We start from the raw sequence: 25995 nt of genomic DNA on the forward strand, positions 1-25995 counted from the left end.
ACCTTAAATCAAAAGACCATAGGTCTTAATTATATTTTATTAATAAGATATATCACAATACGCATATTTTTAAATACAAGAGGGGAGAAAATTCCCTTTTACGTTCAACGTACCCTTGTAATCAAAATTTTCTTGTTACGACATGTCGCAAATAACAATTCAGAAAAAATAATTTGTCGATATCTTATACGGTTTCTGAAAATGAGTGGAAAGAAGCAAAATTCAAAAATTAGAATATGACCTTGACCTTTGACCTTGAACTAATTTTCATTTTTTTGTACCAAGGACCTCAAATCAAAAGATCCTTGGTCTCTAGCACTTATGGTTTACAAGATAGAAATGCATATCACTTATATCAAATGCATAAGGGGAAATAACTCTCATATGGAGTGTTCATATCACTTCAGTCAAAATAGGACAAATCATGCGAAGGATATAACGAGCAATTTGGTAAAATAAATTTTTCATAATATTTTACGGTTGCAAAGGAGTTGCGCTAACAAGGAAAACAGTGTTTGGGGAGATAACTCCTACAAAGAAAAGTATTCGTTTTCGCAGGGTAAATTTCAAAAGCGCATACACTGTTCGATATCATATACCAAATATCTAAGCATCATATTGCGAAACAAATGTTTATCGCAAGAACAAAATTAGACGAAAGAAAAAAAAAAAAAAAAAAATTCAAAGAATAATTGAAGGTCTTTCCATCAAAAAGTATCTATTTTGATATGAAAATATTAAAATTCAGTTGAAAATGTCAGTTCCTATGGCTTAATGATGTATAAATAAGAATTTCAAGCAAAGGTCAAAATCTAGAACGTCCAATTAACCTATGACCTTGACCTCAATTTTAAGGTCATAAACCAAGGATTCCAAATCAAAAGACCCTAGGTCTGTATTATGTATGGTTCATGAGTAATATCCCTTTACGCATAATTCTAAATATGAAAGGGGCAAAAACTCCCATTTATTGTCTACGCACCCTTTCAATCAAAATTTATCAGTTACAACATGTCGCAACTAACAATATAGTAAAAATAATTTGTCGAAATCTTAGAAAGTTAATGAAAAAGAGTGAAAATAAGCCAAAATCAAAATTTAGAATTTGACCTTGACCTTTGACCTTGACCTAATTTTCATTTTTTTGGACCAAGGACCTCAAATCAAAAGATCCTTGGTCTCTAGCACTTATGGTTTACAAGATAGAAATGCATATCACTTATATCAAATGCATAAGGGGAAATAACTCTCATATGGAGCGTTCATATCACTTCGGTCAAAATAGGACAAATCAGGCGAAGGATATAACGAGCAATTTGGTAAAATAAATTTGTCATAATAGTTTACGGTTGCGAAGGAGATGCGATAACAAGGAAAACAGTGTTTGGGGAGATAACTCCTACAAAGAAAAGTATTCGTTTTCGCAGGGTAAATTTCAAAAGCGCATAAACTGTTCGATATCATATACCAAATATCTAAGCGACATATTGCGAAACAAATGTTTATCGCAAGAACAAAATTAGGCGGAAGAAAAAAAAAATAATCAGAAGAAAAACAATAGGTCTTTCCACACAGAAAAGTGGAAAGACCTAATAATCAGAACAAATACAATAGGCTTTCCACAGAAAAGTGGAAAGACCTAATAATATGGAAAAAACTGGAGTTGTCGTTCGTTTTACATTGATAGGATAGATAGTACACAACCTACATTCAGTTGTAAGTGGAGGGTTAAAAAAAAGGGGGTGGGGCAAAAGGGGGTCTCGGGGAGATTTTTTTTTTATTAACGGAACAGAATGGTTAAAAAGGTTTTTTACAATATAAATCAATTGCTTTAAAAAAGCAATTGTAGGGGGTCTTTCCCCCTTTAAAATTAATTGAATTGGGGGGGGGGGGGTGTTTGTTTGTTTGTTTGTTTCTGTATGGGGTCTATATTATTGTTACCGGAGAAGTTTCATGTTTAGTTTGGAAAGTTTTTATTTTATTTTAGGTCCAGCGCGCGCGCCAGATGGGGAAGACATCACGTGACTTGGGTTTATAATAACGAAAACTTAGTATTTTTATTTCTCTTTAGGTCGGGATGTTGAACAGACAACATGTATAGAGACGGAATGTACACAATGTAATTTCTTTTGTCATTGTTGGAAATTGACATTTTGATCACAGTTCACCAGCAGTGCATGTTTTGGATTTAATTGTTCCGGTGTAACTTTAATACGCATTTAATGATTATTTTCTTAAAATGTACATTTTTCAGCACCAGTTTGTAACACAGATTAGTATTTTAATCTAGGAGCGGACATTTTATTGTAGGATGTCACTGAGATTTACGGACCTAGCAAGCGATTTTTAGGGCATTGCCATTTTTTTTCTCTAGGAAAAGTCTTGAGAGATATCCGCACCAAGTTTTTTTATGAACTTTTAGTACATGTATGCACTGCTGACTGCAAATTTTGAGGTCGATTGTACTTGTAGTTTCAGAGTACATGTGGATTTTTTTTTTCAGAAGTGACGCAAGAACAATATTAAATTTCAATTTTTCATGAAACATGATTGATTGATCATGATCATGATTGATTGATTACTTGACTGATTGATTGATCATGATCATGATTGATTGATTGATTGATTAGTTGGTTGGTTGGTTGGTTAAACACATTGGATAGGGTCAATTGAAACAGCGAAAAAGAAACAAAGAAGATCTTGGACCGTATATTAAACACATGAGACGGATACATGATTGATTGATCATGATCATGATTGATTGATTACTTGATTAGCTGGTTGGTTGGTTGGTTGGTTGGTTGGTTGGTTGGTTGGTTAAACATGTTGGATAGGGTCAATTGAAACAGCGAAAAAGAAACAAAGATCTTGGACCCTATATTAAACACATGAGACGGAAACATGATTGATTGATCATGATTGATTGATTGATTGATTGATTGATTGATTGATTGATTGATTGATTGATTGATTGATTGATTGATTGATTGATTGGTTGGTTGGTTGGTTGGTTAAACACGTTGGAAAGGGTCAATTGAAACAGCGAAAAAGAAACAAAGGAGATCTTGAACCCTATATTAAACACATGAGACGGAAACATGATTGATTGATTGATTAATCATGATCATGATTGGTTGATTGATCATGATTGGTTGATTGATCATGATCATGATTTGTTGATTGATCATTATTGATTGATCATGATTGGTTGGTTGGTTGGTTGGTTGGCAAACACACATAACATTCTTCAAGTCGTGCCCCAAATCACATATGTACATGACCTTGACCTTTGACCTTGTGACCTTTGTCAAGGTCATTGCTTCACAATGTCATTGCAAAAGACCCTATGGGTCAAGGACCTTTTGTTTAAGAGTTTTGCCTAATAATGGCTTTTTATAAACCATCAATGGGGGTTATGTCCCTTACATAATGGTAAAACCAATACAGTCATAATGTAACAAAGTTGCCCCTTGAAGTACTGAACATTTTTCACTGCTTAAATTTTCTGTATCTATAACCATTCAAGAATTATAGGGAAATCAAAGACATATGAAAATCTAAAATATGACCTTGACCTTTGACCTTGACCTAATTTTCTAAGTTAGGACCCAGGGGACTCAAATAAAAACATTCCAGGGTTATACGGTTAACGGTTTATGAGTTAAAAAAACATACGGACAAATTTATTCCGTAAAGGTACATAACTCCTATAAAATTTCATCGAATCGCTTCGATCCAAATTAGCCAAAAATTCCTGAGGATGTAACGAACAATTTGTAAAAAGAATTTTGTCGCTTTCTTATTTTGTTACGAAGGAGATGCACACACATGACAAACAGTGAATAGGGAGATAACTCTTACAAAGAAAATGGTTCGGCTTAGCAGGGTGAAATTTAAAAGCGCATAAACATACGATACAAAATGAAAAAAATCTAAGCGACATATTGCGAAACAAACATTTATCGCAAGAACAAAATTTGGCGGAAAAAAAAAAAAAATAATAATAATAATCAGAACAAATACAATAGGCTTTCCACAGAAAAGTGGAAAGACCTAATTATGATCGATCACCTATGGTTGTAAACCTCTACGATATTTGATCTCCGCTGAAGAGTTATTTTTATAGGCAATCCGACCACAACAATATATTTTTATATACGCATTAATCAAACCGTTGGATTTTCTCTTGTGAATTATTTCACAGTTTGTCATTGTCTTTTTTATTCTTCTTAACATCATCCTTTCGATATTTAAAGACCATAATAATATTTAAAGTTTAAAGGTTGTTTGCATGTTGAAAATACGACATGAACTTAAAAGACAGTGATAATTGTCGTGTTGAGAACTAAATATAAGTAGAATTCGTGTTTGATGCATAATAATTGACTAGTTTGTTGATCAGTTTCAAAACGACCAATAAAAATTATTTATTTATGCCCACAAAGTAGCTAATAAAGAGGAAAATAGAGACGATAGAACTGAAAGAAACAAGCATTTTTTAAGTATTGCACGACAAAACATAGTCCCCCACCGGTTAAAGAATCATTGTTATCGAACGATATTCGAACTTGATCTATATCTTATCATTTTGTAAACAACATACAAATACCAAGTCAATATCTTATCTCGAGCATGACAAAACAAACTTGAAAACTTATCTTATGAATTATTTCTTAAAATTAATGAAATACATCCTTTATCAAAAATATATTATTATCTGGTGCACAGTTCACTTCATCTCCCCCCGCTCCCCCAAGCAAATTATATATATAGTAAAAAAAATAGTATATACATAAAAACAAACATCCCTCACCACTACATTCATAAAATTTTGCCAAAGAAACGGAAAAAATTCTTAATGTCATTAATCATGAAAACAATGTCTTTTAAAAATGTTACAAGTATTTCATCAAATATTTAATTCTGTGGAAAGGGCTTTAACTGAATAAGGAGAGAAGCTAAAATCGTGAAAATTGAACTTCACTTGTAACTTGTCATGATAAAACAATACACTAAATATTAAATCAATATCTTCCAGCATGAAAAAAAGGTATGGAAAACTGATTTGCCGGACTGACGGATTGACAGACAGACAGAAAGACAGACAGACGGACGGACTTCGTCTGTAGAGGACAAACAAAGGCATTGTATTAGAGTACCAGACTAACCAGTAACATAAGAGATAATTACTTCCGTGGTAAATTATTAACATAAAATACCTGCTTACCAACTTAGTTCTCATGGGGTAGGACGAAGTGATCGGATGGGGATTTCGTCGTACCTTTTAAAACCACCACCTTCGCTCAGTCCATTTAAGGCTGAGCTTTGACGACCTGAACTTCTTAGGTTTTACCGAATTTTAATAAGCTTTACAAACCGAAATACACTTGTAATTTACCTGTTTAAGGTATTCTATGTATGTATTAATAGAATTACTTACAAATGGAAACTAAAATAAAACATGTTATCCAACATGCTGAATTTGAAGCCATTCTATAGTTGAAACGTCGACCATAATCTTTTTTCACCACTAATGTACATGTATAATTATGTATAATCCCCTATTTACGCAAGTGAACACATGTATTTGTATTTCATGTTGACAGTTTGTGTATCCGCCTCATTAAATATTCATGAAAATCCCATATTCTAAATTAAGACATGTTTGCAGGTTTGTGTACAAAACAAACGTTATTTTTCACCTATATGAAATAGGTTTTTCCGAATGTTTTACAACATGGTTGAATGGTTTAACTACATTTAGTTTTATTTTGATCATAATATGTATAGTAACTGTAACTGTTCCAACATATTTAATTATGTTTAATTCAATGAAATGGATTTGAAGTTTTGGTTAATTCTCCTCTTTTTATACATATATCAGTTATTTATGAATTAAATGTTTATGTTAAGTTTTATTTGGATATTTGACATATTGACATGTCAACCTATTATGTTTGTTTGTTTGTTCACACAACGTTGTCAATATAATAGAATTTGATGCTATGTTATACAATTGAGAGGTTTAGCTAGCTTTAAAAATAGGTTTCGTCCTCCAATGTATACTTAAGAAAATGCCTGTACCAACGCAGGATTATGAAAGTTGTTATCCATTCGTTTGATGTGTTTGGGCTTTAGATTTTACCATTTAATTAGGGACTTTCCTTTTTGAATTTTCCTCGGAGTTCAGTATTTTTGTGATTTTACTTTTGATTTAAACATGTTAAACATACAAATTAAGATACAAGTAAGGATTGTTAATTTTACTGTTTTGGTTTTTAACTTTGATATTTCTATAATTTTTTTAAAAGTATTCATTTATTCAAATTTTCTTTAGTACATTCTCTGTTTAAGTAATCGTGAGAAATTACAATATTAGAAATTAAATTCATATTTAGTCGGAGTCGGCCTTAACTTCTGTAGGATGTATTATCCCACTGGAGGACAGAGTGAGTCACCCCTTTTGGTGGAAGTTTTCCTATTTCAAAAACAACATTAACGAGATTTTTTTTTTTACTTTACATTAGTTTAACTCTTAAAATAATTTAATTTTCAGTTCACATTTGAATTGCTTTATTTTTGAACTTCATTTAAGAAAGTGTTTACACTTTTGTTTCGGCCGGATTTGTTTAATACTTGCAAGGTAATGACCACTTCACGTCCACACCCCTCCCCCACCACGAACACAGGGGTGACTGAGGTTTAATAACAAATATGGTCATAATGGTATGTTTCTTGTCGACAGTTGACCGATGAAATACTGGGATGTCCGTTTTTCAAGGCTACAAGGAAGAATGTCATCCCTTTTGTCAAACATACCAATGTTCTACTGTTCTCAATTTTCAAATAGGTTCAAGTATTTTTGAACAACAAGAACACGACGAGCAGAATTATTTCAAGAATGAAACGAAATAATTTTGCTTCTTATTTACGTAAAAATGTAGTGAAAATACCTTAAAAAAAATTTAACGTCCGTTCATTAAGAGTGATGTAAATGTTCCCGGCCACGTCTTAGAACATTAAATTGAATGCCTCGTGTAGAGAAAGTACCACTCTCTCTGATTTAAGATTTCTGTTCCATTTCGGGTTATTTTTCGTGGTTTAGTAATGTATTTTCTTGTGTGGCTGCTATTTTATCAATAGGATAATCAAACATTTGTCCCTGTATATTGTAATTTTTTTTTAGAATTTAGGAAATTATTTGTCAACTTTCATCGTACTTAGTGAACAGTTCTTGAATGGATACCACACATGTAAGTTTCAACTGGTTTTGAATAAAAATAGGTATGTGGTAAGTATTGACAGCACCAAAAATACCAACTCAAAATAGTTTTTAACTTTTATTGTTAAACAAATCGACATTAAAACGGGAGTTTTGAGTCGTCTGAAAATAAAATAAACGCTGCAAATATCATGAATATTACTCAACTATTTCCAAGTTTAAAATCATGCTCATATCGTTTCTTTTGATATTAGAACTGCCGTTTTGAAACTACTGTTAATTTTTTTTTATAAGATATCAGGTGGTCTATGTAAAGTTAGTTTTTTTACATAATGAAATACCTGTGAAATATCAAGAACATGACTATTGCTTTCCATTTGTTTGATGTGTTGATTTAGCTTTAGATTTTGCTATTTGAAACAAAGAAACTTTCCGTTTTGGGTTATCCTAAGTGTTTGGTACTTTTGTTATTTTACTTAAAATGGGGGTGCAACAGTTAACATTGTGTCACAATCTTAATCTTTTAAAAACAAACAAATATGTAACAAAGGTACCAAATGAAAGAAGAAGGATAAATCTTTTAAATTGTAATAATATCATTATGACATAATTATTACATAATTAATTGTTATGTAATTAGTTGCCATATTGTGATGTCCATACTTGAATGAATTTCGCTTCTTTGTTATTCATAGCATCCTAAAATATTTTATATTATAGATTCTTGCACAACACAGTTTGACCTCCAAAACCGTGTCTCAGATTTTTCCTATTGTATTTCATTCTCTCATAAATCTTCAATAAAGTTTGCAACATCAATTCATAAGAGACCACTAAATTCAATCCGGTATAAAATTTGATCTATTGCTGTTTTTGAAAATCTGAGACACGGTTTTGGAGGTCAAGCTGTGGTGTACAAGAATCTATAAAATATTTTGGGATGCTATGAAGAAGAAAGACCCTAAATTCATTCAAGTGTGGACATCACAATATAGCAACTAAATACATAATAATTAATTATGTAATAATGAAATTATCACAATTTGAAAGCTTAATCTTTCTTCTTTCTTTTGGTACCTCATTAATAAAATATAAAGAAGGATGAAATGAATTACATCAGTTTAAAGTTGTCTGATTGGGAGTGAAAAAATCTTTGTATTGTGCTACCTTAAGAGTTTGATACAGAATATTTATCAACAAGGTCTTGGTACTTCCGATGAACTCTTTTATAAAAGGACGAGACGTTCTTTGACAGCCCCTGTTCATCAACTTTCTGCTCAGACAATAGTAACGTTATACAAAGTCTGAGTAGCAGCTACAATCTCTTGAATATAGAACAAATTGGGAAATGTATATCTAAAATGCAGGTGAGGATGGTATATTGCAACTAAGGTGAGGCAAATTGAAGATTTCAAAATTAAATTTGCCTCGTTTGTCATTTATTATGTCACCGCGATGACTGTGATGTCAAATTCGACGTATATAAGTCTAAAAATGACAATTTGTTGAAAATGTCTACCTAAAAATTCAACAAATATGTTATATATTAGAAACTCCAACATACTGATAATTTCTTCTTCTGTGTAGCATGTTTTACCTCTTTGTTCACAAAATGAGCTGTATGGTATCCCTAAGCAATAAACTTATAGCGTATGCTCTCATTTTATGTTGAAAATCATTGTGCATTATTTCTTTTTGACGATTTTCTAATTTCACATTAGAAATGGTGGTCAAGTGGTCACTCGTTAGTCGAAAAATACTCACAATGCAGTGGCAATAAGCAAAAAAAAAAAAAAAAATCACGATGAAATGAATCTTGTAAACTTATCGATGCTTTTAATGAACGTATTCGAAAATGTTACCAATTTGACATATAGTTGTTAATTTTTGTGTCATTTGGTCTCATGATAAAAGTGTCTCATTGACAATCATACCATATCTTTTTTTACAATAAAAAAAGCAAAAAACAAGTGTATGTTCACTTGTGCTTATATGTCTTCAATTGTCTTGATAGAGTTAAGCCATTTCAATTGATATTTTTAAGTTTATCGTTCTATGTTGTGATTTTACACCATTGTTTCAGGTAAGGAAGAAGGTTGGTACCCATTAAAACCTTTAAACCCACTGCAATTAAATGTTTTGCATCTGTCCTAAGTCAGAAACCCAATGTTCAGTGGTTGTCGTTTATTGATGTATTTCATGTTTCTCGTTTTTATATAGAGTAGGCAGTTGGTTTTCATTTTTTAATGGTTTTACACTTGTCATTTTTTGGCCCTTTATAGTTTGTTGTTCGGTGTGAGCCAATGCTCCTTGTTGAAGACCGTACCATGACCTTTAATGGGTTTCTTTTACAAATTGTGACTTGGATTGAGAGTTGTCCCATTGAGACTCATACCATATCTTCTTATATCTATTATAAAGCTAGAATTAATTGGTTGATCATTAAATAAACTATGGTTATACTCATTGTCCAGCCAAAATTGTTCTTTACATACAAGCCATCGATTCTTTATCTTTTTATGTCAATATTTATAACAATGCTTTAGCAAATAATCATTACAAGATTTTCAAAGCAAATCGTAACCAAAGTTTGGTCAACACGCACTTGTAAAAAAACTTTAATATATTATTTTTTATTCATAATAATTTGATAGTATACAGGCAAAGATGGAAATAGACATTTCCACAACAGGAAGTTGAAATACATCAAAAAAAAATAAATTACAAGTTAACACAAAATATACAGACAAAGATACAAATAGACAGTTCTACAGCAGCAATACATTTTTTTTTCTACAAATTAAAACAAGTTTCAAGTTAAAAATTTCCGCATCTCAAGTACAAACTTATTCCCAGTGCAATCTTCAACGTTTGATGCTTCAGTACTATGCATAATGTCAAGTAACAAGGATACAGCAACATCAATCAAACTGTTTCGTATTATAACTGTTCCTAAAAGGGCTTGGATAATTGGTTCACGTCCTCCGGTTTCTTCAATTAAAAATGGAACTGCTTCTGTTAAAACCTCCGTTAAAGCTCTCCTCATCACTTCTCTATTTTCAATGACGAATCCTCTGATGAGTGAAACGACAGATTCAACTATGACGTAATCACCTGGATCGGAATGCATTTCTTGAAATTCTTTGATCTTGCTCCTAGAAACAATGTCATAGTGAACTTTATCAGTACTTTGTTCTTTGTCGAAATTATGTAAATTCTCCATAAGGTTTTTTTGAATGTCAATAATCTTAGGTACTATATCGTGTATTTTATCTAGATGTATACCGACAAAGAGATTGCTAGGAACAAAATAATGTTGCAGATCATTGTTACATAAACAATCAACCATATACTTTAGAACATTTTGAAGGAATTCATGAATATTGTCTTCTGTTCGGTTTGCAAGTATTCGAGTTTCAGTTTCCTCAGACACCCAGTATACAACAGTTTTCCAGTGAAACGTTGTCAGTATTTCAGTATAATCTCGCAATGAACTTTTCTGCAAGGCTTTTATGATAAGGATGACATTTCTTTGCAGTTGAGTCATTGCTTTAGCTAGTTTGATTTCTCCTATATTACATGCAAGACAAAAATCAATATCTTTGGATGGTTCCACAAGGGCAGGTTTTGCAACTACGAAAAACTCACTGTTATATATATCTGTAACGACGTGTGTCGGAGGCCAATTTCTTTTTCGTTTTTTCCACATATCTAAATACTCAGGTTTTCCTTTTAAAGGAAAGACTGGAATAAAATCCTTGCTTGTTTTATAGCTGTACTGAATAGTGACTTCATTGTCTACATTATTCCCTCGAACTTCTTCTTTGTTTATTGGTCTCGATAAACCCGAAGTCGACGACACATCACTAAAATTTAAGTGATCACCGCTAACATGTAATTTTGATTTCTTTGGATTTGATGGAGATGTTTGATGCAATAAGTCTTCACTGGTTTTGAATGCGCTACTGACTGGATCGAATACCTGATGGAAAATAGTCTTCTTTCTGTCATGAGACTTGTTTAGTTCTTCCCAGGCATCGACAACACTGCTGATCGCGTTAACTGCATTGCATATCTTTTTCGTAGATTCAGGTGATTCCCCTTGAAGATTTCTTTCGATGTTTTGCTTGATTTGTCCGGTGTCCTTCTTTTGTTTGTTTTGTGCCATGCTTAATTCTGGGCATTTAGGATCTGAATAATGCACCAATGACAATCCAGGTTTAATTTTATGATCTATAGAAACACGCAGTGTGTTTCGACCACGTGTTGAATCCATCTGAGTTACTATTTTATGAATATTTCTACTATGTTTGAAAGCTTCCGGTTTCATTTCACTAAGTAAATCACTTGGCAAATATTTGCCGTCGATCAGCTCAACTCCCGGAAATAGGTTTTTCAACGTGCTTCCATTTATATATACAAAACATGGTAAGTTCTTTCTATATTCTAAGCATTCAATTGGAATAGAAATTCCAGAAATTATCAAGTAATCAAAATCTCCTTCATCTTCTTTTCTTCTCAATCTAGTGTTCTCCTTAGTACTTCCAGCTAACATACATCGTTCTTGTCCAAAATGAGATAAAAACAGAGATATGTATTTGCAATATTTTTTTTGCCTCCTGTCGTTTAAAACTGGTTTTGCCATTTTTTCAAGGCGATTAATCGTAGCTAGAATGCCTGTGGGGTCATTGCACACATCTTTGCTTGCCGTTTCTTCAAGGCGATCAATCGGAGCTAGAACTTCTGTGGTCTCTTTGCAAGCATCTTTGCTTGCCATTTCTGATATATGTCTGAAAACCAACACATTTAAATTAAAGCGTACCTTTGACATGAAATGAGTATACTTGTAGGTAAACATGATACCTTATGTATTTAATACTTATAAAAGTTTAAATAAGAACTTTCATATGAGGGTCTGGATGTAGGGTTCTTCATTCCTGTCCTTTTGTGCCATTTTTCTCTATTCTTTATACTTTTTGCCCATTATTCTCTCTTCTGTATAAATGAACAACTCATTATTCTTAATTCTTCATATTTTGGGTCAAGATTTCACTTTTCTTTATCATTTTTGTCAATTATTATCCACTTTTCAAACCCCCATCCACACCCTCTGATATGCGTTAGTAACCTGAATAAATATGGCGATCTCCTTTTGAATATAATTTTTACCCCGGTGTCATATATATACTACTTTTTAATGATTTCACATAGCAGTTTCTTTATATTGGTATACATTTATTTTGTTTTAATTCTGCATTTTGCGTTTCTTCCAGTCCTCGCTTACTATCATAGAATTCATTCTAGAGAAAATATGTAGCAGAAAAATAAAAAATGATCATAAAATGAATGTTTATGCTTTAGTTACTGTAATGTAAATATTTGCAGCTAACTTACCCAACCTGCACCTCTCACAACACGAAATTAATCTCCGAATATAATCTAAGTATGATCAACAAACTGCTTTCTGCTTTTCGCAAACATGCTTTAAAATGAAAGTGAACATAGATTTTTCAAAAAAAATGAGCATCTGAAAAGTTCCAACTGTATATTATTCCAGTATTCAATCATAGTTAAATATAAATAATATATACGTCGAGACGCAAAACTTTAAACGCTGCGAAGGTCGATAAGCAATTACCCGTGAATATTCCTTTTAAATCTATTTAACATGTATATCAAATTAAGGTATGTATATGACAACTAGAATCTCCAAGGAGCCTAAAACTTCCACCAAATCAATAAGGTTTAAAAGATAGATATATGTATACAAATTAAATAGCAATCGTGACAATTGTCTTATTTCGTCAAGACATATGATTGATTCACATTAATTGGTCAATACTATTACATTGAAAGAAAATTGCACTTCTAAATTACAACGTGCAGAGATCTGGAACCGAACAAAGCTAAGAGTCGTCAATAAAAAACAATCTGACGGATAGTGAATTATTAATTCTACAAAGTGTTAGTCTACATTTTTTGGCGTTTTTATTGTAAAAAAACTAATTGTTTTAGGTTTAATCAGCATTTCCAATATTTACTCTGGAAACAGAAAAAAAAAGACATATTGTGATCCAATCCAATGCTGATTCGCAACTACACCTGCATCACTTGAAGAAATTATTTCATGTCATTAATAACAATTCTAAGACATCCAATTTTGACTGAATAAGTAGGATTTTAATATAAAAAAACAGAAGTTAAATTGACAAGCAGTATTAGGTAAATTGTAAGTTTTACAAATAATAACATTTCATATTGTGAGTAAACCAAATTTTAGCAGTGAATATACCGACCTTTTAATTTACATTTAATGTATAAGAACAACATATATAAATCCTGGCAAGAAACAAGAATTAAACACAAAGACATCTTTAATAACATTAACGGTACCAATTTTCCTGCACCAGATGCACATTTCGACAATACATGTCTCAAAAAGTGTAGCCAAATCCGTGAAAGGAATCAGAGCTTTGCACGAGGGAGATACATTCCTTAATTTATCATAATTTATAACATTTTGTTACAGCAAATTTCAATAACACAAAAAATCCGTATTTTCATGCCAGTACCGAAGTACTGGCTACTGGGCTGGTGATACACTCGGGGACTAACAGTCCACCAGATGAGGTATCGACCCAGTGGTAGTAATACCATTAACGGTACCGTGTACCCAAATTCCTTTAGGTCACGTTTGTATCTACCTATTAACTAAATGTCTGCATAATATTAGAATAATTTTCCTGCACCAATAGACGTCTGAGGCTGTTCTGTTGAAGCCAAAATATGTTGATACCCAAAACGTTTTGAATAAGAGCTGTTTGACAGTGCAGTTTGATTTTTGTTTAAACACGATCTATGATGGACACTGAATTCGATATCCTACAGTTTTATGGCATATTTAATTACAACAAATGACTCATTGACCAATGGGGATTTACCTTTAAAAAGGCGTTTTGTCTACAAAAGACTCATGAGTGACGCTCGAATCAAAAGATGATTTATTAAAAAGGCCAAATGAAGTACAAATTTGGAGAGCATTGATGATTGAAAATTTCTATTTACGATATAACTTGTATATGAATATTTGACAACTATTTATCTAATAGGAGTTAAAGGTCAAGTTTAAATCCTACTTGTAAATAGTTGATTTAATTCCAACAACTTGTATATTAAAAGTTGAACGAACAAATATGATTTAAGTTCAGACAGGAATTCAGTGTATACATTTGATAAATTATTAATGTTAAAAATAGTGGGTCAAGATATGAAAATTTCTTTTGTATCAAAAACTATAATAAAATTTATTATCAAATAATGATGGGCATTGTAATTGCTAAAACCTACGAATACAGTAATTATTAACGTTTTTAAAGTTATTAGAATTTTTCCAAAACTTATATGTAATGTTATTGTTACGTTATTTATCTAAACACTATATTACAAAAAAAAAACCTAATTTGTTCATATCAAAATAATTTTATTATCGTAACTGTTAATTGATTCATCGTAAGTCTGGTAAAACTGGTGGACGTTTTCCTATGGAAAAAATCTAATACAGTTACAATTTCTTACACAGATAACAGACATTTAACTTTAGCAAACTTTGAGGATACATATGATAACAACATAAACATAACAAGACATATGCATGCTAGGGGCGTTTGTTTTTCTTTTCAATAAAAAATAGCAATGGATAAAAAAAAATCCCTCAATTGTTCACAATTTGATAATACAAATAATGATAGTTTAATTTTATTAATAAGCTTACTAGATAGCCAGAGTACTTCTTTATTGTAACCCGGTCTTGTATAATTGCAGGACAGTTAGTTTTGTGAACAGTTAAATCGATGTTTGTCTTAAATTTAGTGTATAAGAACTGCATGATTAGTATATTGACTGCTCTTTGTATGTTTTAGAATAATTACGTGCCTTTGATGGTCTTTTTGATTCTGTTGACAATTTTGACCTTTTAACTCTTTACACTACACTTCTACACAATCTCATTAATCTTTCCTTATTCAACTGAATGGTAGTTAGGTAAATTTAGATGCAAATATATTTGCTGCAACTCATTTAAAGCCTTCTTCTTTATCGAAAAAGGAAAATATGCTAGATATACTTACTGGATGTGGGATGAGATGATTAAAGCTGCTTATTTTCTCCTTGATTTTTTTTTATTTACGTTTCGGCACTGAAGTTTATCGACAGGTTGTAGGTATTACAATGGGAACCCTTTTATAATAATAGCAGAATTGTTATGTTCTGTAATGTATAACAGTTTATCGCCAATCTCAGTAAAGACTCGTCTAAATTGCATTTAATTGATAAATTCAACAACAATTATTGTTATCTTGATGAAATGTTAACGTTATATAATATAGAATATACTGCCGAAAAATTCCCAAAAGAAACTTACTTATAATAAATCAAATATAAACGGTAATTACTGTCCTTTCCTAATTTTGATATTTTAGTTTTACTCAGGAAACTCTACATAAAAACTCACGCGAAAGAGAGAAGAGTTTTGATTTCCTATCGTAAATTTTCATTTTAGAACGGCCGGTGATGTTCATTTGGCCTAGTCTCACGTTTTTCATATATAACAACTCGTAACTCGTTCGCTATTTCCGTGTCTGTTGTGGCGTTTTGGATTTCAATGAGCATAAGCCATATATTACTAAAAGAGTCATGAATTTCGTTTCCACAAATAATTTAAAACCTTCACTAAATTCTTCAATAGATAGACAGATTTGGTTTGGAAGTTGGGTTGTACCTATAGAAAACGTATTTCAAATGGGATAGCACATCAACATTTTTACAAAGATGTCATTTAGCGAGCCTGAAAATTTAGATACGATCCGGGTAAACTTATCGATCCTTTAAATCAACTTATTCTAAAAGGTTACACATTCCACATTATAATTAGATCTTTGAATATTGTTTTGTTGGTATTAATATTGATTTTGTTATCGGTAAATCAAGATTAAACTAAATATTATTTTCATATATATATATATATATATATATATGCACAATACAGATCTACAATCTGTCGATACCTGTATCTTGGCATTGCATAAGGTCATGTATTTTTCTGATTTTTAATAAGTTAACGTCTTTTCACTTAATCTATTTAAAGTTGAATATTTACTGGTTGATATTTACGTCTAAGTTGCATGATTTTGTTGTTATTTGGCTTTGAACTAGCCGTCAGTACTCTCAAATCTGTTCTTAGTATTTGTTTGTTGTGGTGATGTATAAGTACTCTGCAGCGTCCATTCTGTGATTTTGTTAGATGTATTTCTGCTTTGTTCGATCTGATGAGTTAAAACCTTTTCAACAGATTTTCATAGTTTGTTTTTTATGTTGTAGTGATACACCGCTATCCGAGATTAGGGGAGAGTTGGCTTTTATACCACATATTATTATTTTTATACCTAGCTTCAAACTAGGGTTATTTCACCATTTTATGTAATATATTACACATTCAATTCTTTTCTTTTCAATTGATAAACAAATCGTTGCAAAATAAAGACGATTAGTTTATTCATTTTTGTTTTTAATTCCTTATTCAGTGCACGCGTGTGTTTAAGGTAACACAATACAAAGATTTTTTCACTCCCAATCAGACAACTTTAAACTGATGTAAATCATTTCATCCTTCTTTATATTTTATAAATGAGGTACCAAAAGAAAGAAGAAAGATTAATCTTTCTAATTGTGATAATTTCATTATGACATAATTATTACATAATTCATTATTATGTAATTAGTTGCTATATAGTGATGTCCCGACTTGAATGAATTTAGCGTCTTTGTTCTTCATAGCATCCCAAAATATTTTATAGATTCTTGTACAACACAGCTTGACCTCCAGAACTGTGTCTCAGATTTCTAAAAACATCAATAGAACAAATTTTATACCCAATTGAATTTAGTGGTCTCTAATGAATTGATGTTGCAAACTTCATTGAAGATTTATGAGAGAATGAAATACAATAGGAAAAATCTGAGTCATAGTTTTGGAGGTCAAACTGTGTTGCGAAAGAATCTATAAAGGTTTTTGGGATGCTATGAATAACAAAGAAGCTTAATTCATTATGGACATCACAATATGGCAACTTATTACATAACAATTAATTATGTAATAATTATGTCATAATGATTTATCCTTCTTCTTTCTTTTGGTACCTCATTTACCGCATCAAAAGACAGTTATTGTATAAGGTTTGTTATATTCTGTTATATTTGAACTTTGTTTTTCTTGATGATTTTGGGGCCTCGGTTTCCAAGTGGTCTAAGTAGTTCTACTTCTGCAATCACTAGCCGGTCAACACTGAGGTTGATAGTTCAAATCCCGCTCATCTGAGCGCACTCGACTCTAATCTAAATTGAGTAGGATTGTCGGTTTTCCTGTCGAAGGTATGTAGATTTCTCCGGACACTCCAACAATAAACTGACCGCCCCGCAATAACTCAAAAGTGGCGTTTAAAAGTGGCGTTAAAACACCAACTATCAATCAGTCAATCTTGATGATTTTTGTTGGCATGCTATTTTCATTTTATGATGATGAAAAAAGACTGAGACAAAATGAACCGAATAAAAAACCAGGAAAAAAAGATAGTTCAATACGACCCACATAAAAACAGGTGTCCCAAAGTGATATTGAATAGTAAGCTGTTCCTGCACATCTAGCGTACCAAACATGTTACTCAGAAGACATGACACACATCGATAATTAGACTCGAATTCGGTAATGTCTTATACAGGCAACAGATTTCTTGCTACATCAATTTTGATATATAAAAGCAACAGTAGGTGTTCAAATGGCGTAAATTGATTGAGAAAAATTAAATTTGGGTTACAAGCCAAAACCGGGGGAAACACATCAACTACAAAAGGAAAAAAACCACAAAAAAACAACAGGAACACCAAAGTGCAACGATATATTCAAGACAATGTGTCTTATGTTTAAAATGGAAGTTCACGTCATAAAAATAGAAGTTAATTCTTGAACTTTAAACATAACTTTAGTTAAAAATCAGATCGATGTTTAGGTATGATACCACCATTGATTTTCGCCTATTAGTCTTTGTAAAATTTGCACTTTTCAAAAAAATGTGTAGAATATACCTTTGATTCAAATTAAAAAATGCTTTGCACGAGTAAAGTTTTATCCTGTCCAGTACTATAGAAAAAAATGCACATAACATTTCATTGCATATAAGAAAATAACCATCACTTGAAATTAACCAATCAAATTTCTCCCCTTATTTTATCTGTGGACAAGGTTTAGTCACCATGTAATCTCAAGATTACAAAATATTCTATAGAAATCCCCCCCTCCCCCCAAAAAATAAAGGTGCTTTGAAATACCCAAGACGTACTTTGATGACAGAGAAATATTTTACTGCAATAAAATGTAGAATTAATTACCTACAACTGTCAAGTTCGAGGGAATATTTTTTTCGACCCATTTTCGTATACAACCGGATGTGACGTACCATGATTTGGTGGTATTACACCTTTATGGAATGAATACATGGTTTGTTTTCCCTACTTTGTTGTTTTCGACTCTATTTTTGGTTGTTCCACACTTGGCCGCCATCACTGTGGATTAAGCTTGAATGGTACAGATGAGTGGTATGTAGACGAAACTCGAGTTTGGCAAACTAGATTATAAGCAAGATATCTTTGATGAATTTATTTATTTTTCTTGTCAACGCTAACTCAATAATTTTTTTTAATCAATCACCAACGAAGAAATAAAAACAAAGATTCACGAAAATTACACGTATTCGAAATAAATATCTAACATCCACTCGGGTATCTACTTAGCAATAATTAAAATTTCATGTTTCTATCATGAAATTTTGATGACAAGTTTTATCATGATGTAAGGCATATTTTAAAAACATGTCGATATAATTTTATTTAAAACTAGATGTGTCGAAACAACACGAATGGTCCCGTCTCAAAAAGTTGAAAAACTGCAACTTCAATAACATATGTGGACACAAACATGATGGTAGTCTCACATATCAAAAATCAACTTCAAATTTGAAGGCATATTGTAAAAAGTCCGTACAATTGTGATTTTCAACAATTTTCAAAGTCGTAAATCCCTAATTTTGATAAAAATCAGCGGAGCGGAACCTGACTTAAACTTGATCTATAACTCATCATGGTTAACTCACATACAAAAAATCAGCCCATTATCTGAAGGTATTTAGAAAAAAAAGTCCTTAAAACTGTGATTTTTATCATTGATATGTTCATAATTATAAAAGAACTGTTAACGTTAACAAAACTTAGATTTTCTGAAAAACTAAGGCTTTTCTACCTCAGGAATAGATTACCTTAGCTGTATTTGGCAAGAATTTTAGGAATATTTGGTCCTCAATGCTCTTCAACTTCGTACTTGATTTGGCCTTTTTTTAAACATTTTTTGATTTGAGCATCACTGATTATTCTTTTGTAGACGAAACGCGCGTCTGGAGTATATAAAAATATATAATCCTGGTATCTATGATAAGTTTATTTGCATCGATGAAACTGCTGGTGGAGATTTATTTCCCCGAGGGTATCACCAGCCCAGTAGTTGGCACTTCTGTGTTGAATTTAGTTATCAGTGATATGTTCATAATTATAAATGAACTGTTAACAAAACTTTGAATTTTTGAAAATTAAAGACTGTTCTACCACAGGAATCTGTAGCTGTATTTGGCAAAATGTTTAGGAATTTTTAATCCTCAATGCTCTTCAACTTCGTACTTTATATGGCCTTTTAAACATATTTTGATTCGAGCGTCACTGATGAGTCTTTTATAGAAGAAACGCGCGTCTGGCGTAAATATAAAATTTTAATCCTAGTATCTATGATGAGTTTATTTTTAACAACTTATCAAAGTCCAAAACCTGTAATTTTGGCAAAAATTAGCGGAGCAGAACGAAACTTAAACTGGATCTGTAACTCATCATGGTTAACTTCCATAACAAATATCAGCCCAATATCTGAAGGCGTTTAGTAAAAAAGGCGGTATAATGGTTAGTTACGGGAAGACGAATTGATGGAATGACGGAATGAAAGAATGGCGAAATGACGGACAAGGCTAAAACTATATTGCACCGACAACTTCGTTGCGGGGCCATAAAAAATAACAATTAGTTACCATTACTTGTTATATATTTAAAAATGAACATCACCATAATTAAATACACAAGGAGTTAAACCCTCTATATAGGTATAGAACAAATATATAATAAAACACGAAACTTATCTGTTTCAAATTTTCAACTATGCAAAATTCATTTACGGACTTTCAGTTTCGAATTTTTCCTCGGAAATTGCATTCGAACTTATGTTTAATTGTATTTTAAAAATGTTTTAAATCTCAATTTATAAATTTCTAGGTATTTAATTGGAAAACAGTATATACTTCTTCTACTTACCTTCTTTTTAAAAGGCTGTAAATAAAGAAGGATAAGAATTTTCGAACAAGAACGCACCCCTTTTCCTCTTCAAAACCACCGACCAAATATAAAAAGTATGAACCCAATTCTTTGATGCGTTTTTCCTTTACAAATTTGAATTTGAGTGCCCATAAAAGAAGAAGATATGAAACAAACGTGTTTCGTTCTTTGGATTCACGTTCAACAAAATCATCAAAGATACTGGTTAAAACATCTCTGAAAGCTTCTCGAAGTTTATCTTTCTCCTCTATATATCTATTGAAGACAGCTTTAAAAAGTCTGAGTGTTAATTGATGATCATTGTAATCCATCAAACATTTTTCCAACTTTTTCCGCGTCATTGTTTCACACTGCTCTAGACCATAGCCATCCATACTCACAAACAACTGCAATTCCGTTTCCGGATCCTTTTGAATTTCAAGTATAAGCTGATTTATCGAGGAAGCATCCTGATGATCCATGCCTTCAAAAAGATTACTTTCAATAAAATAATGCTGAAGATTAAGTTCAGTCAAACATTTTGTCATGTAATCCAGCACTAGGTGAAGTAGTTTAGATACGTTTTTTTCTGTGTTTTGTTCAATGATTGATTGATCTACACTCTCTGAAATCCAATACAGTGCAGTTTTCCAATGAAATGAGGTAACGATTTTTGAATGATTACGTAAAGTACATTTGTTGAAAGCCTTCACTATCAACAAAACGCGTTTTTGTACTGTTTTCAATGCCTCTGAAAGTTCCTTTTCTGCCATGCTATACGCCAAACAAAAGTCTTTCTCTTTCTCTGCTTTAACAGGCGCTGGCTTGGCAACAAGGAAAAATTGACATTTTGAAACTCTATTTACAGTGTCTTCAGGGGGCCAATGTGATTTTCGGTCCCGTTTTATCCACTTGTCTAGCCCTTTTGGATTTCCTTTTATTGGGAACATAGGAATATAATCTTTATGTTTTTTACGACTGTAGAATATTTTAACTTCATTCACTCCAATTTTGTCATCATTTTCACATCTGGAAGAGGTGTTTTTAAGTAAACATTCGTTCCAATATTGTTCATGATTGTCATTCAAGGGTTTTGAAAGAGCCCTATATTTTTCTAATAATTGGTTTATTTTTTCTGTGCTTGCTGATGGATTATTTTGTATAGCTTTGTCAAGACTATCTGCCAAGGTCATCACTAAATTTTTTGATGCGTCCGGTAATGTTATTCCAGGGTCTGAACATCTAGAATCTTCATAAATCGTTATTGAAAGTCCAAGTTTTATTTTCTGATCTATGAATATAGTGTTTCTATTTCTTAACCAAAGTTTTATAATGTCTCCAACATGTTTAAATGCTTCGGGCTTAATCTCACTTAATAAACTACTAGGAAGATATTTACCATCCACCATTTCAATGTCAGGAAACTGTTCTTGCATGAAGGATCCATTTACATGAACAAAACAAGATGGTCTATCCCGTTTGTACTCAATATATTCTGAAGGAATTGCAATTTCTGATATCAGTAGATAGTCATAATCACCGTCATCTATGGATGTACGTAAACGTGTATTTTCCTCTGTACTTCCTCCAATCATAAAAAGTTCTTTACTAAAATGACTTAAAAACCGAGTCATGTAAGAATATAATTTATTCATGCTATAATCGCTAGGCCGAGGGCTAGACTGCCTTTCGAGTTCTTTTATAATATCACAAAAATTCATCTTACGAACTCCATCAGGTAGTTCCATTTCTTGACCTTTTGTAAATTAATCATGATTTCAAATTTAGTAAATAGTATAACATATAAATAAACTAATTCGTAATTTTAACAAAAAAAGTTTATTCTTAGATTTTAAATGATGTTTAGCATGATTGTTCTGTCTTTGCATCTGTAGTGCTGACTTTTGTCAATGTCTTAGTCACGATCTTATGTATGCATTGCTTTTAAAAGCTGATTTTTTTTATTTCAATATTTCAAATACACGATAATATTTGCCGAGTAGGGCTCAAGTGTTAACCTTTTAATGAAAAGAAAAGTTAATGAGATGGATGAGAGACATCTACCGAACAAATATATCGTCTTTTAACATGAACCAAGTAATTCTTGTTTATTTTGCCCACTCTTAAATCTTTGATGAAGAGTTATGTTGACTGTGGTTTGATTTCATTGTTATAATTATTGATGTTGCCTGTCCTTCGACTTTTAGTTTCGTTTTTAATTTCCCTTAAGGCTTCATTCTAATTTTATGCTTTTTTCTTCGGTATCTTCGTCTTTGTGTTAAATTCAACGCATTACATAACAACCTAAATGTCTGTGAGCACTGTATCCGCAAAAATAGCTATTTGAGTTTTTATGCCAAAGTGTGAAAGAAGACAAATAAGGCTCATAAAATATACGCGAAGAACAGCATTGATGTTATAGTTTTAATATAAGCAGAAGCGTGTTACCAAAGAAATCATAACATAACACGCAATCCTTGTAATATTGTATCAACTGTGATATTTCTACAATATTTATATGCCTATTTTGTAGTCGAAATTTCTCCTATAAAACCTATGTGAAAATTATGGAAAACTTTTCACAATCTTATCGGTATATCGCAATTGCATCTTTTTTTCTTATGAATATTTTTTTTTCTTTAGCAATTTCCTTGGCCACTGCTAAATTTCGGATAAACATTGTGTATTGCAAAAAAAGGCAAAAGTAGTATACCGCTGATTAACAGCAACAATTCGATAGCAAACACAAATCCGGAAAACAAAGTATTACCGTTGAAAACAAATCAACTATAAGAGGACAACAACAGAACAACAAAGAACTGATCTTTAAGAAAAATAAATGCCAACATACAGAGATACAGACTGTGTGTGAACAATTACCATATTCCGGGCTTGGTATATAACATTTGAAGAAAAAATGGTGGAATTATCTTGGTATAACGGCAAGCCAAAAGTCATGCTTGTATGGCAGTGTTGAAAATGCAGCTAAATTGATCACTACGTGACAGGAATACAGTACAAAAACCGCAAGATCATTCAGAACAGAAAAATATATTTACAATCAATATTATAGTACATAACTGCGCGTCAAACGAATGGATCAACGTTACAAAACCTGACGATTTTTTTGTGACATTCATATCATCATTAATAAATTGCTAAAAATAAAATAGATTACTACAATTAGAAGACGTTTACAAGAATATCAATTGATAGTGAATATGTAATGGTGATATTTTATGTATCTTTTAAACACGATAAGCTATAAAAATGAAATTGTGTACTTTGTGATGGTGTTATTATTCTACCAATTTTGCAAACTCCGAAACACTGGTGACGTTGCTTCGCTAAACTATCAACGTAGCGTAGTAAAGAGGACGTAAACGCTGTTTTGGAGTTCGCCAATTTTGGTTTGTCGTCTAATGTAAACTTGATATAAAAAAATCATGTTCACATAGTCGATTTAAACTTAGAACCATGCATATGATTTTTTTGTTTTAATTTTTAAAATACACATTGGAAATACAAATAGAATGAGATGGAAAAAAAACTTTAATATAGACAAGATCACATAAGAAAAAACAGTAAATCTGCATGAAAACAAACAACATAAGAAATTAAACCCTGTAGACGAACCATGTGTAACTTGAATATACCGACAAATATAACATATATAAAAATGTATTCAAAATACAGAATTTAAAACAAAAACGAAATAAACAGACAACACAAAATGAACTACCTCAATTGAAAACAAAACCAAATACTGTATATACCAAATTGCAATATTTCAATCTGGCTTTGGAATTCAAACGAACTTGATTTTAGAAAACATACGAGTATATTGATTTACCTTTTTAAGTAATCCTGTTCGAGCTTTGGCGAAAAGTATCAACTTATTTGACTTTTCTTTTATTCCAAAGTCTTAAATTTTCTAATGAATGATATACTTAATTCAAAGAAACATGAAAAACCAACAGATATTAACGTCCTATAATATTATCCGGTAACATTTAAAAGCATGTATTGATTGCTTTGATGTGATATGCTGCGATCAAAACGTATGAATATATACAACATTATATTACTAGCAATAATTAAAGTTTGATAAACATCTGCTAGCTGCACGAATTTGCGTTTTAAACCTATCTTGAATTTAATCGAATTGTATTGTCATTCCTAAGACTGTATGTCTGTTTAAATATCTATATTATAAAAGAAGACATGGCATGATTGCCAATGAGACAACTCTCCACAAGATACCAAAATGACACAGCAGTTAACAACTACAAGTCACCGTACGGTTTTCAACAATAAGCAAGGCCCATACCGCATAGTCAGCATTAATGGGCCCCCAAATTACAATGTAAAGTCGGAGGAGTTGTGTATTGGTTGTCCTTATGTATTGCTGTTCTTAGAACTATTTTTGGTGATCTTTTTATTCGTTGTTTGTATCACATAAAAACTATATACGATATAAATTGCTACTTATAATCATTTGAAGTAAATTGAAAATTACTTATATATCAAGTCTTCAATTAAACTTTGAAAATCGGTTCGTTTTATTTTTATGTATGTTGCAAATTATATTTGTCCATCGTCATTTATTATACCTTCAATGTAAAGGAGAAGCGGGGGTCCCGATGGCCGAGTGCTTTGCGCAGTTACTACTGGAATCACTAGCCAGTCAAAACTGAGGTTGTGAATTCGAACCCCGCTCATACAGGTGCACTCAATTCCAATCTTGATTCACTAGGATTGTCAGTTTTTCTATCAAAGGTCGCTGGTTTTGTCCGGGTATTCTGGCTTCCTCCACAAACAAAACAGGTCTCCACGCAATAACGCAACAGCGGTACTAAAGAGTGGCGTTAAAACACATACACAAACAAAATCAATCAAAAGTTGGAGCTATAGTGCATTCACCTTGTCTGCGGGTCTGTCTTTTCGCTCTACAAATAAAGGCAACAGTAGTATACCGCTGTTCAAAACTCATAAATCCATGGACAAAAAACAAAATCGGGGTAACAAACTAAAACCGAGGGAAACGCATTAAATATAAGAGGAGAACAACGACATAACACTAAAATGTAACACACATAGACAAAATCCCACGAGAATAACAAATATAACATATATATATAACATCAAAACCAAATACATGAATTTGGGATAGACAAGTACCGTGACATGTCTTATCGCAATGTGAATTTACACTAAAAAATAAGAGAAAACAAACGACACAACATTATAATGTAATACACACAAAAACGAACTATAATATAACAATGGCCATATTCCTGACTTGGTACAGGGCATTT

The 25995-nt window shown here is 31.9% G+C and overlaps 3 protein-coding genes and 1 long non-coding RNA gene across 4 annotated transcripts in view; 1 reads left to right on the forward strand and 3 right to left on the reverse strand.

The window, feature by feature from the left end:
* The window catches only part of LOC139483622 (uncharacterized), a 38227-nt gene extending 32581 nt beyond the window's left edge, over positions 1 to 5646 (reverse strand). The window contains exon 1 of the long non-coding RNA XR_011655052.1: positions 5441 to 5646. This is a non-coding gene — a long non-coding RNA (uncharacterized lncRNA). The remainder of the gene's footprint in view (positions 1 to 5440) is intronic.
* The window catches only part of LOC139484313 (uncharacterized), a 458860-nt gene that overhangs the window by 285783 nt on the left and 147082 nt on the right, over positions 1 to 25995 (forward strand). The window lies entirely within an intron of this gene.
* Positions 9881 to 12954, reverse strand: LOC139483640 (uncharacterized). Its single transcript, XM_071267622.1, has 2 exons — positions 12617 to 12954; positions 9881 to 12012 (listed from the first exon to the last, which is right to left on the reverse strand). Exon 2 carries the CDS (start codon positions 11997 to 11999, stop codon positions 10035 to 10037), a length of 1965 nt encoding a protein of 654 aa, XP_071123723.1. The 5' UTR covers positions 12000 to 12012; positions 12617 to 12954; the 3' UTR covers positions 9881 to 10034.
* Positions 20547 to 25628, reverse strand: LOC139483653 (uncharacterized). The gene is made up of 2 exons (XM_071267628.1): positions 25291 to 25628; positions 20547 to 22433 (listed from the first exon to the last, which is right to left on the reverse strand). The coding sequence occupies exons 1-2, from the start codon at positions 25397 to 25399 to the stop codon at positions 20674 to 20676; spliced, it is 1869 nt and encodes a 622-aa protein (XP_071123729.1). The 5' UTR covers positions 25400 to 25628; the 3' UTR covers positions 20547 to 20673.

The sequence above is a fragment of the Mytilus edulis genome, chromosome 1 (genome assembly GCF_963676685.1).
Source record: "Mytilus edulis chromosome 1, xbMytEdul2.2, whole genome shotgun sequence".
Lineage (NCBI taxonomy): Eukaryota > Metazoa > Mollusca > Bivalvia > Mytilida > Mytilidae > Mytilus > Mytilus edulis.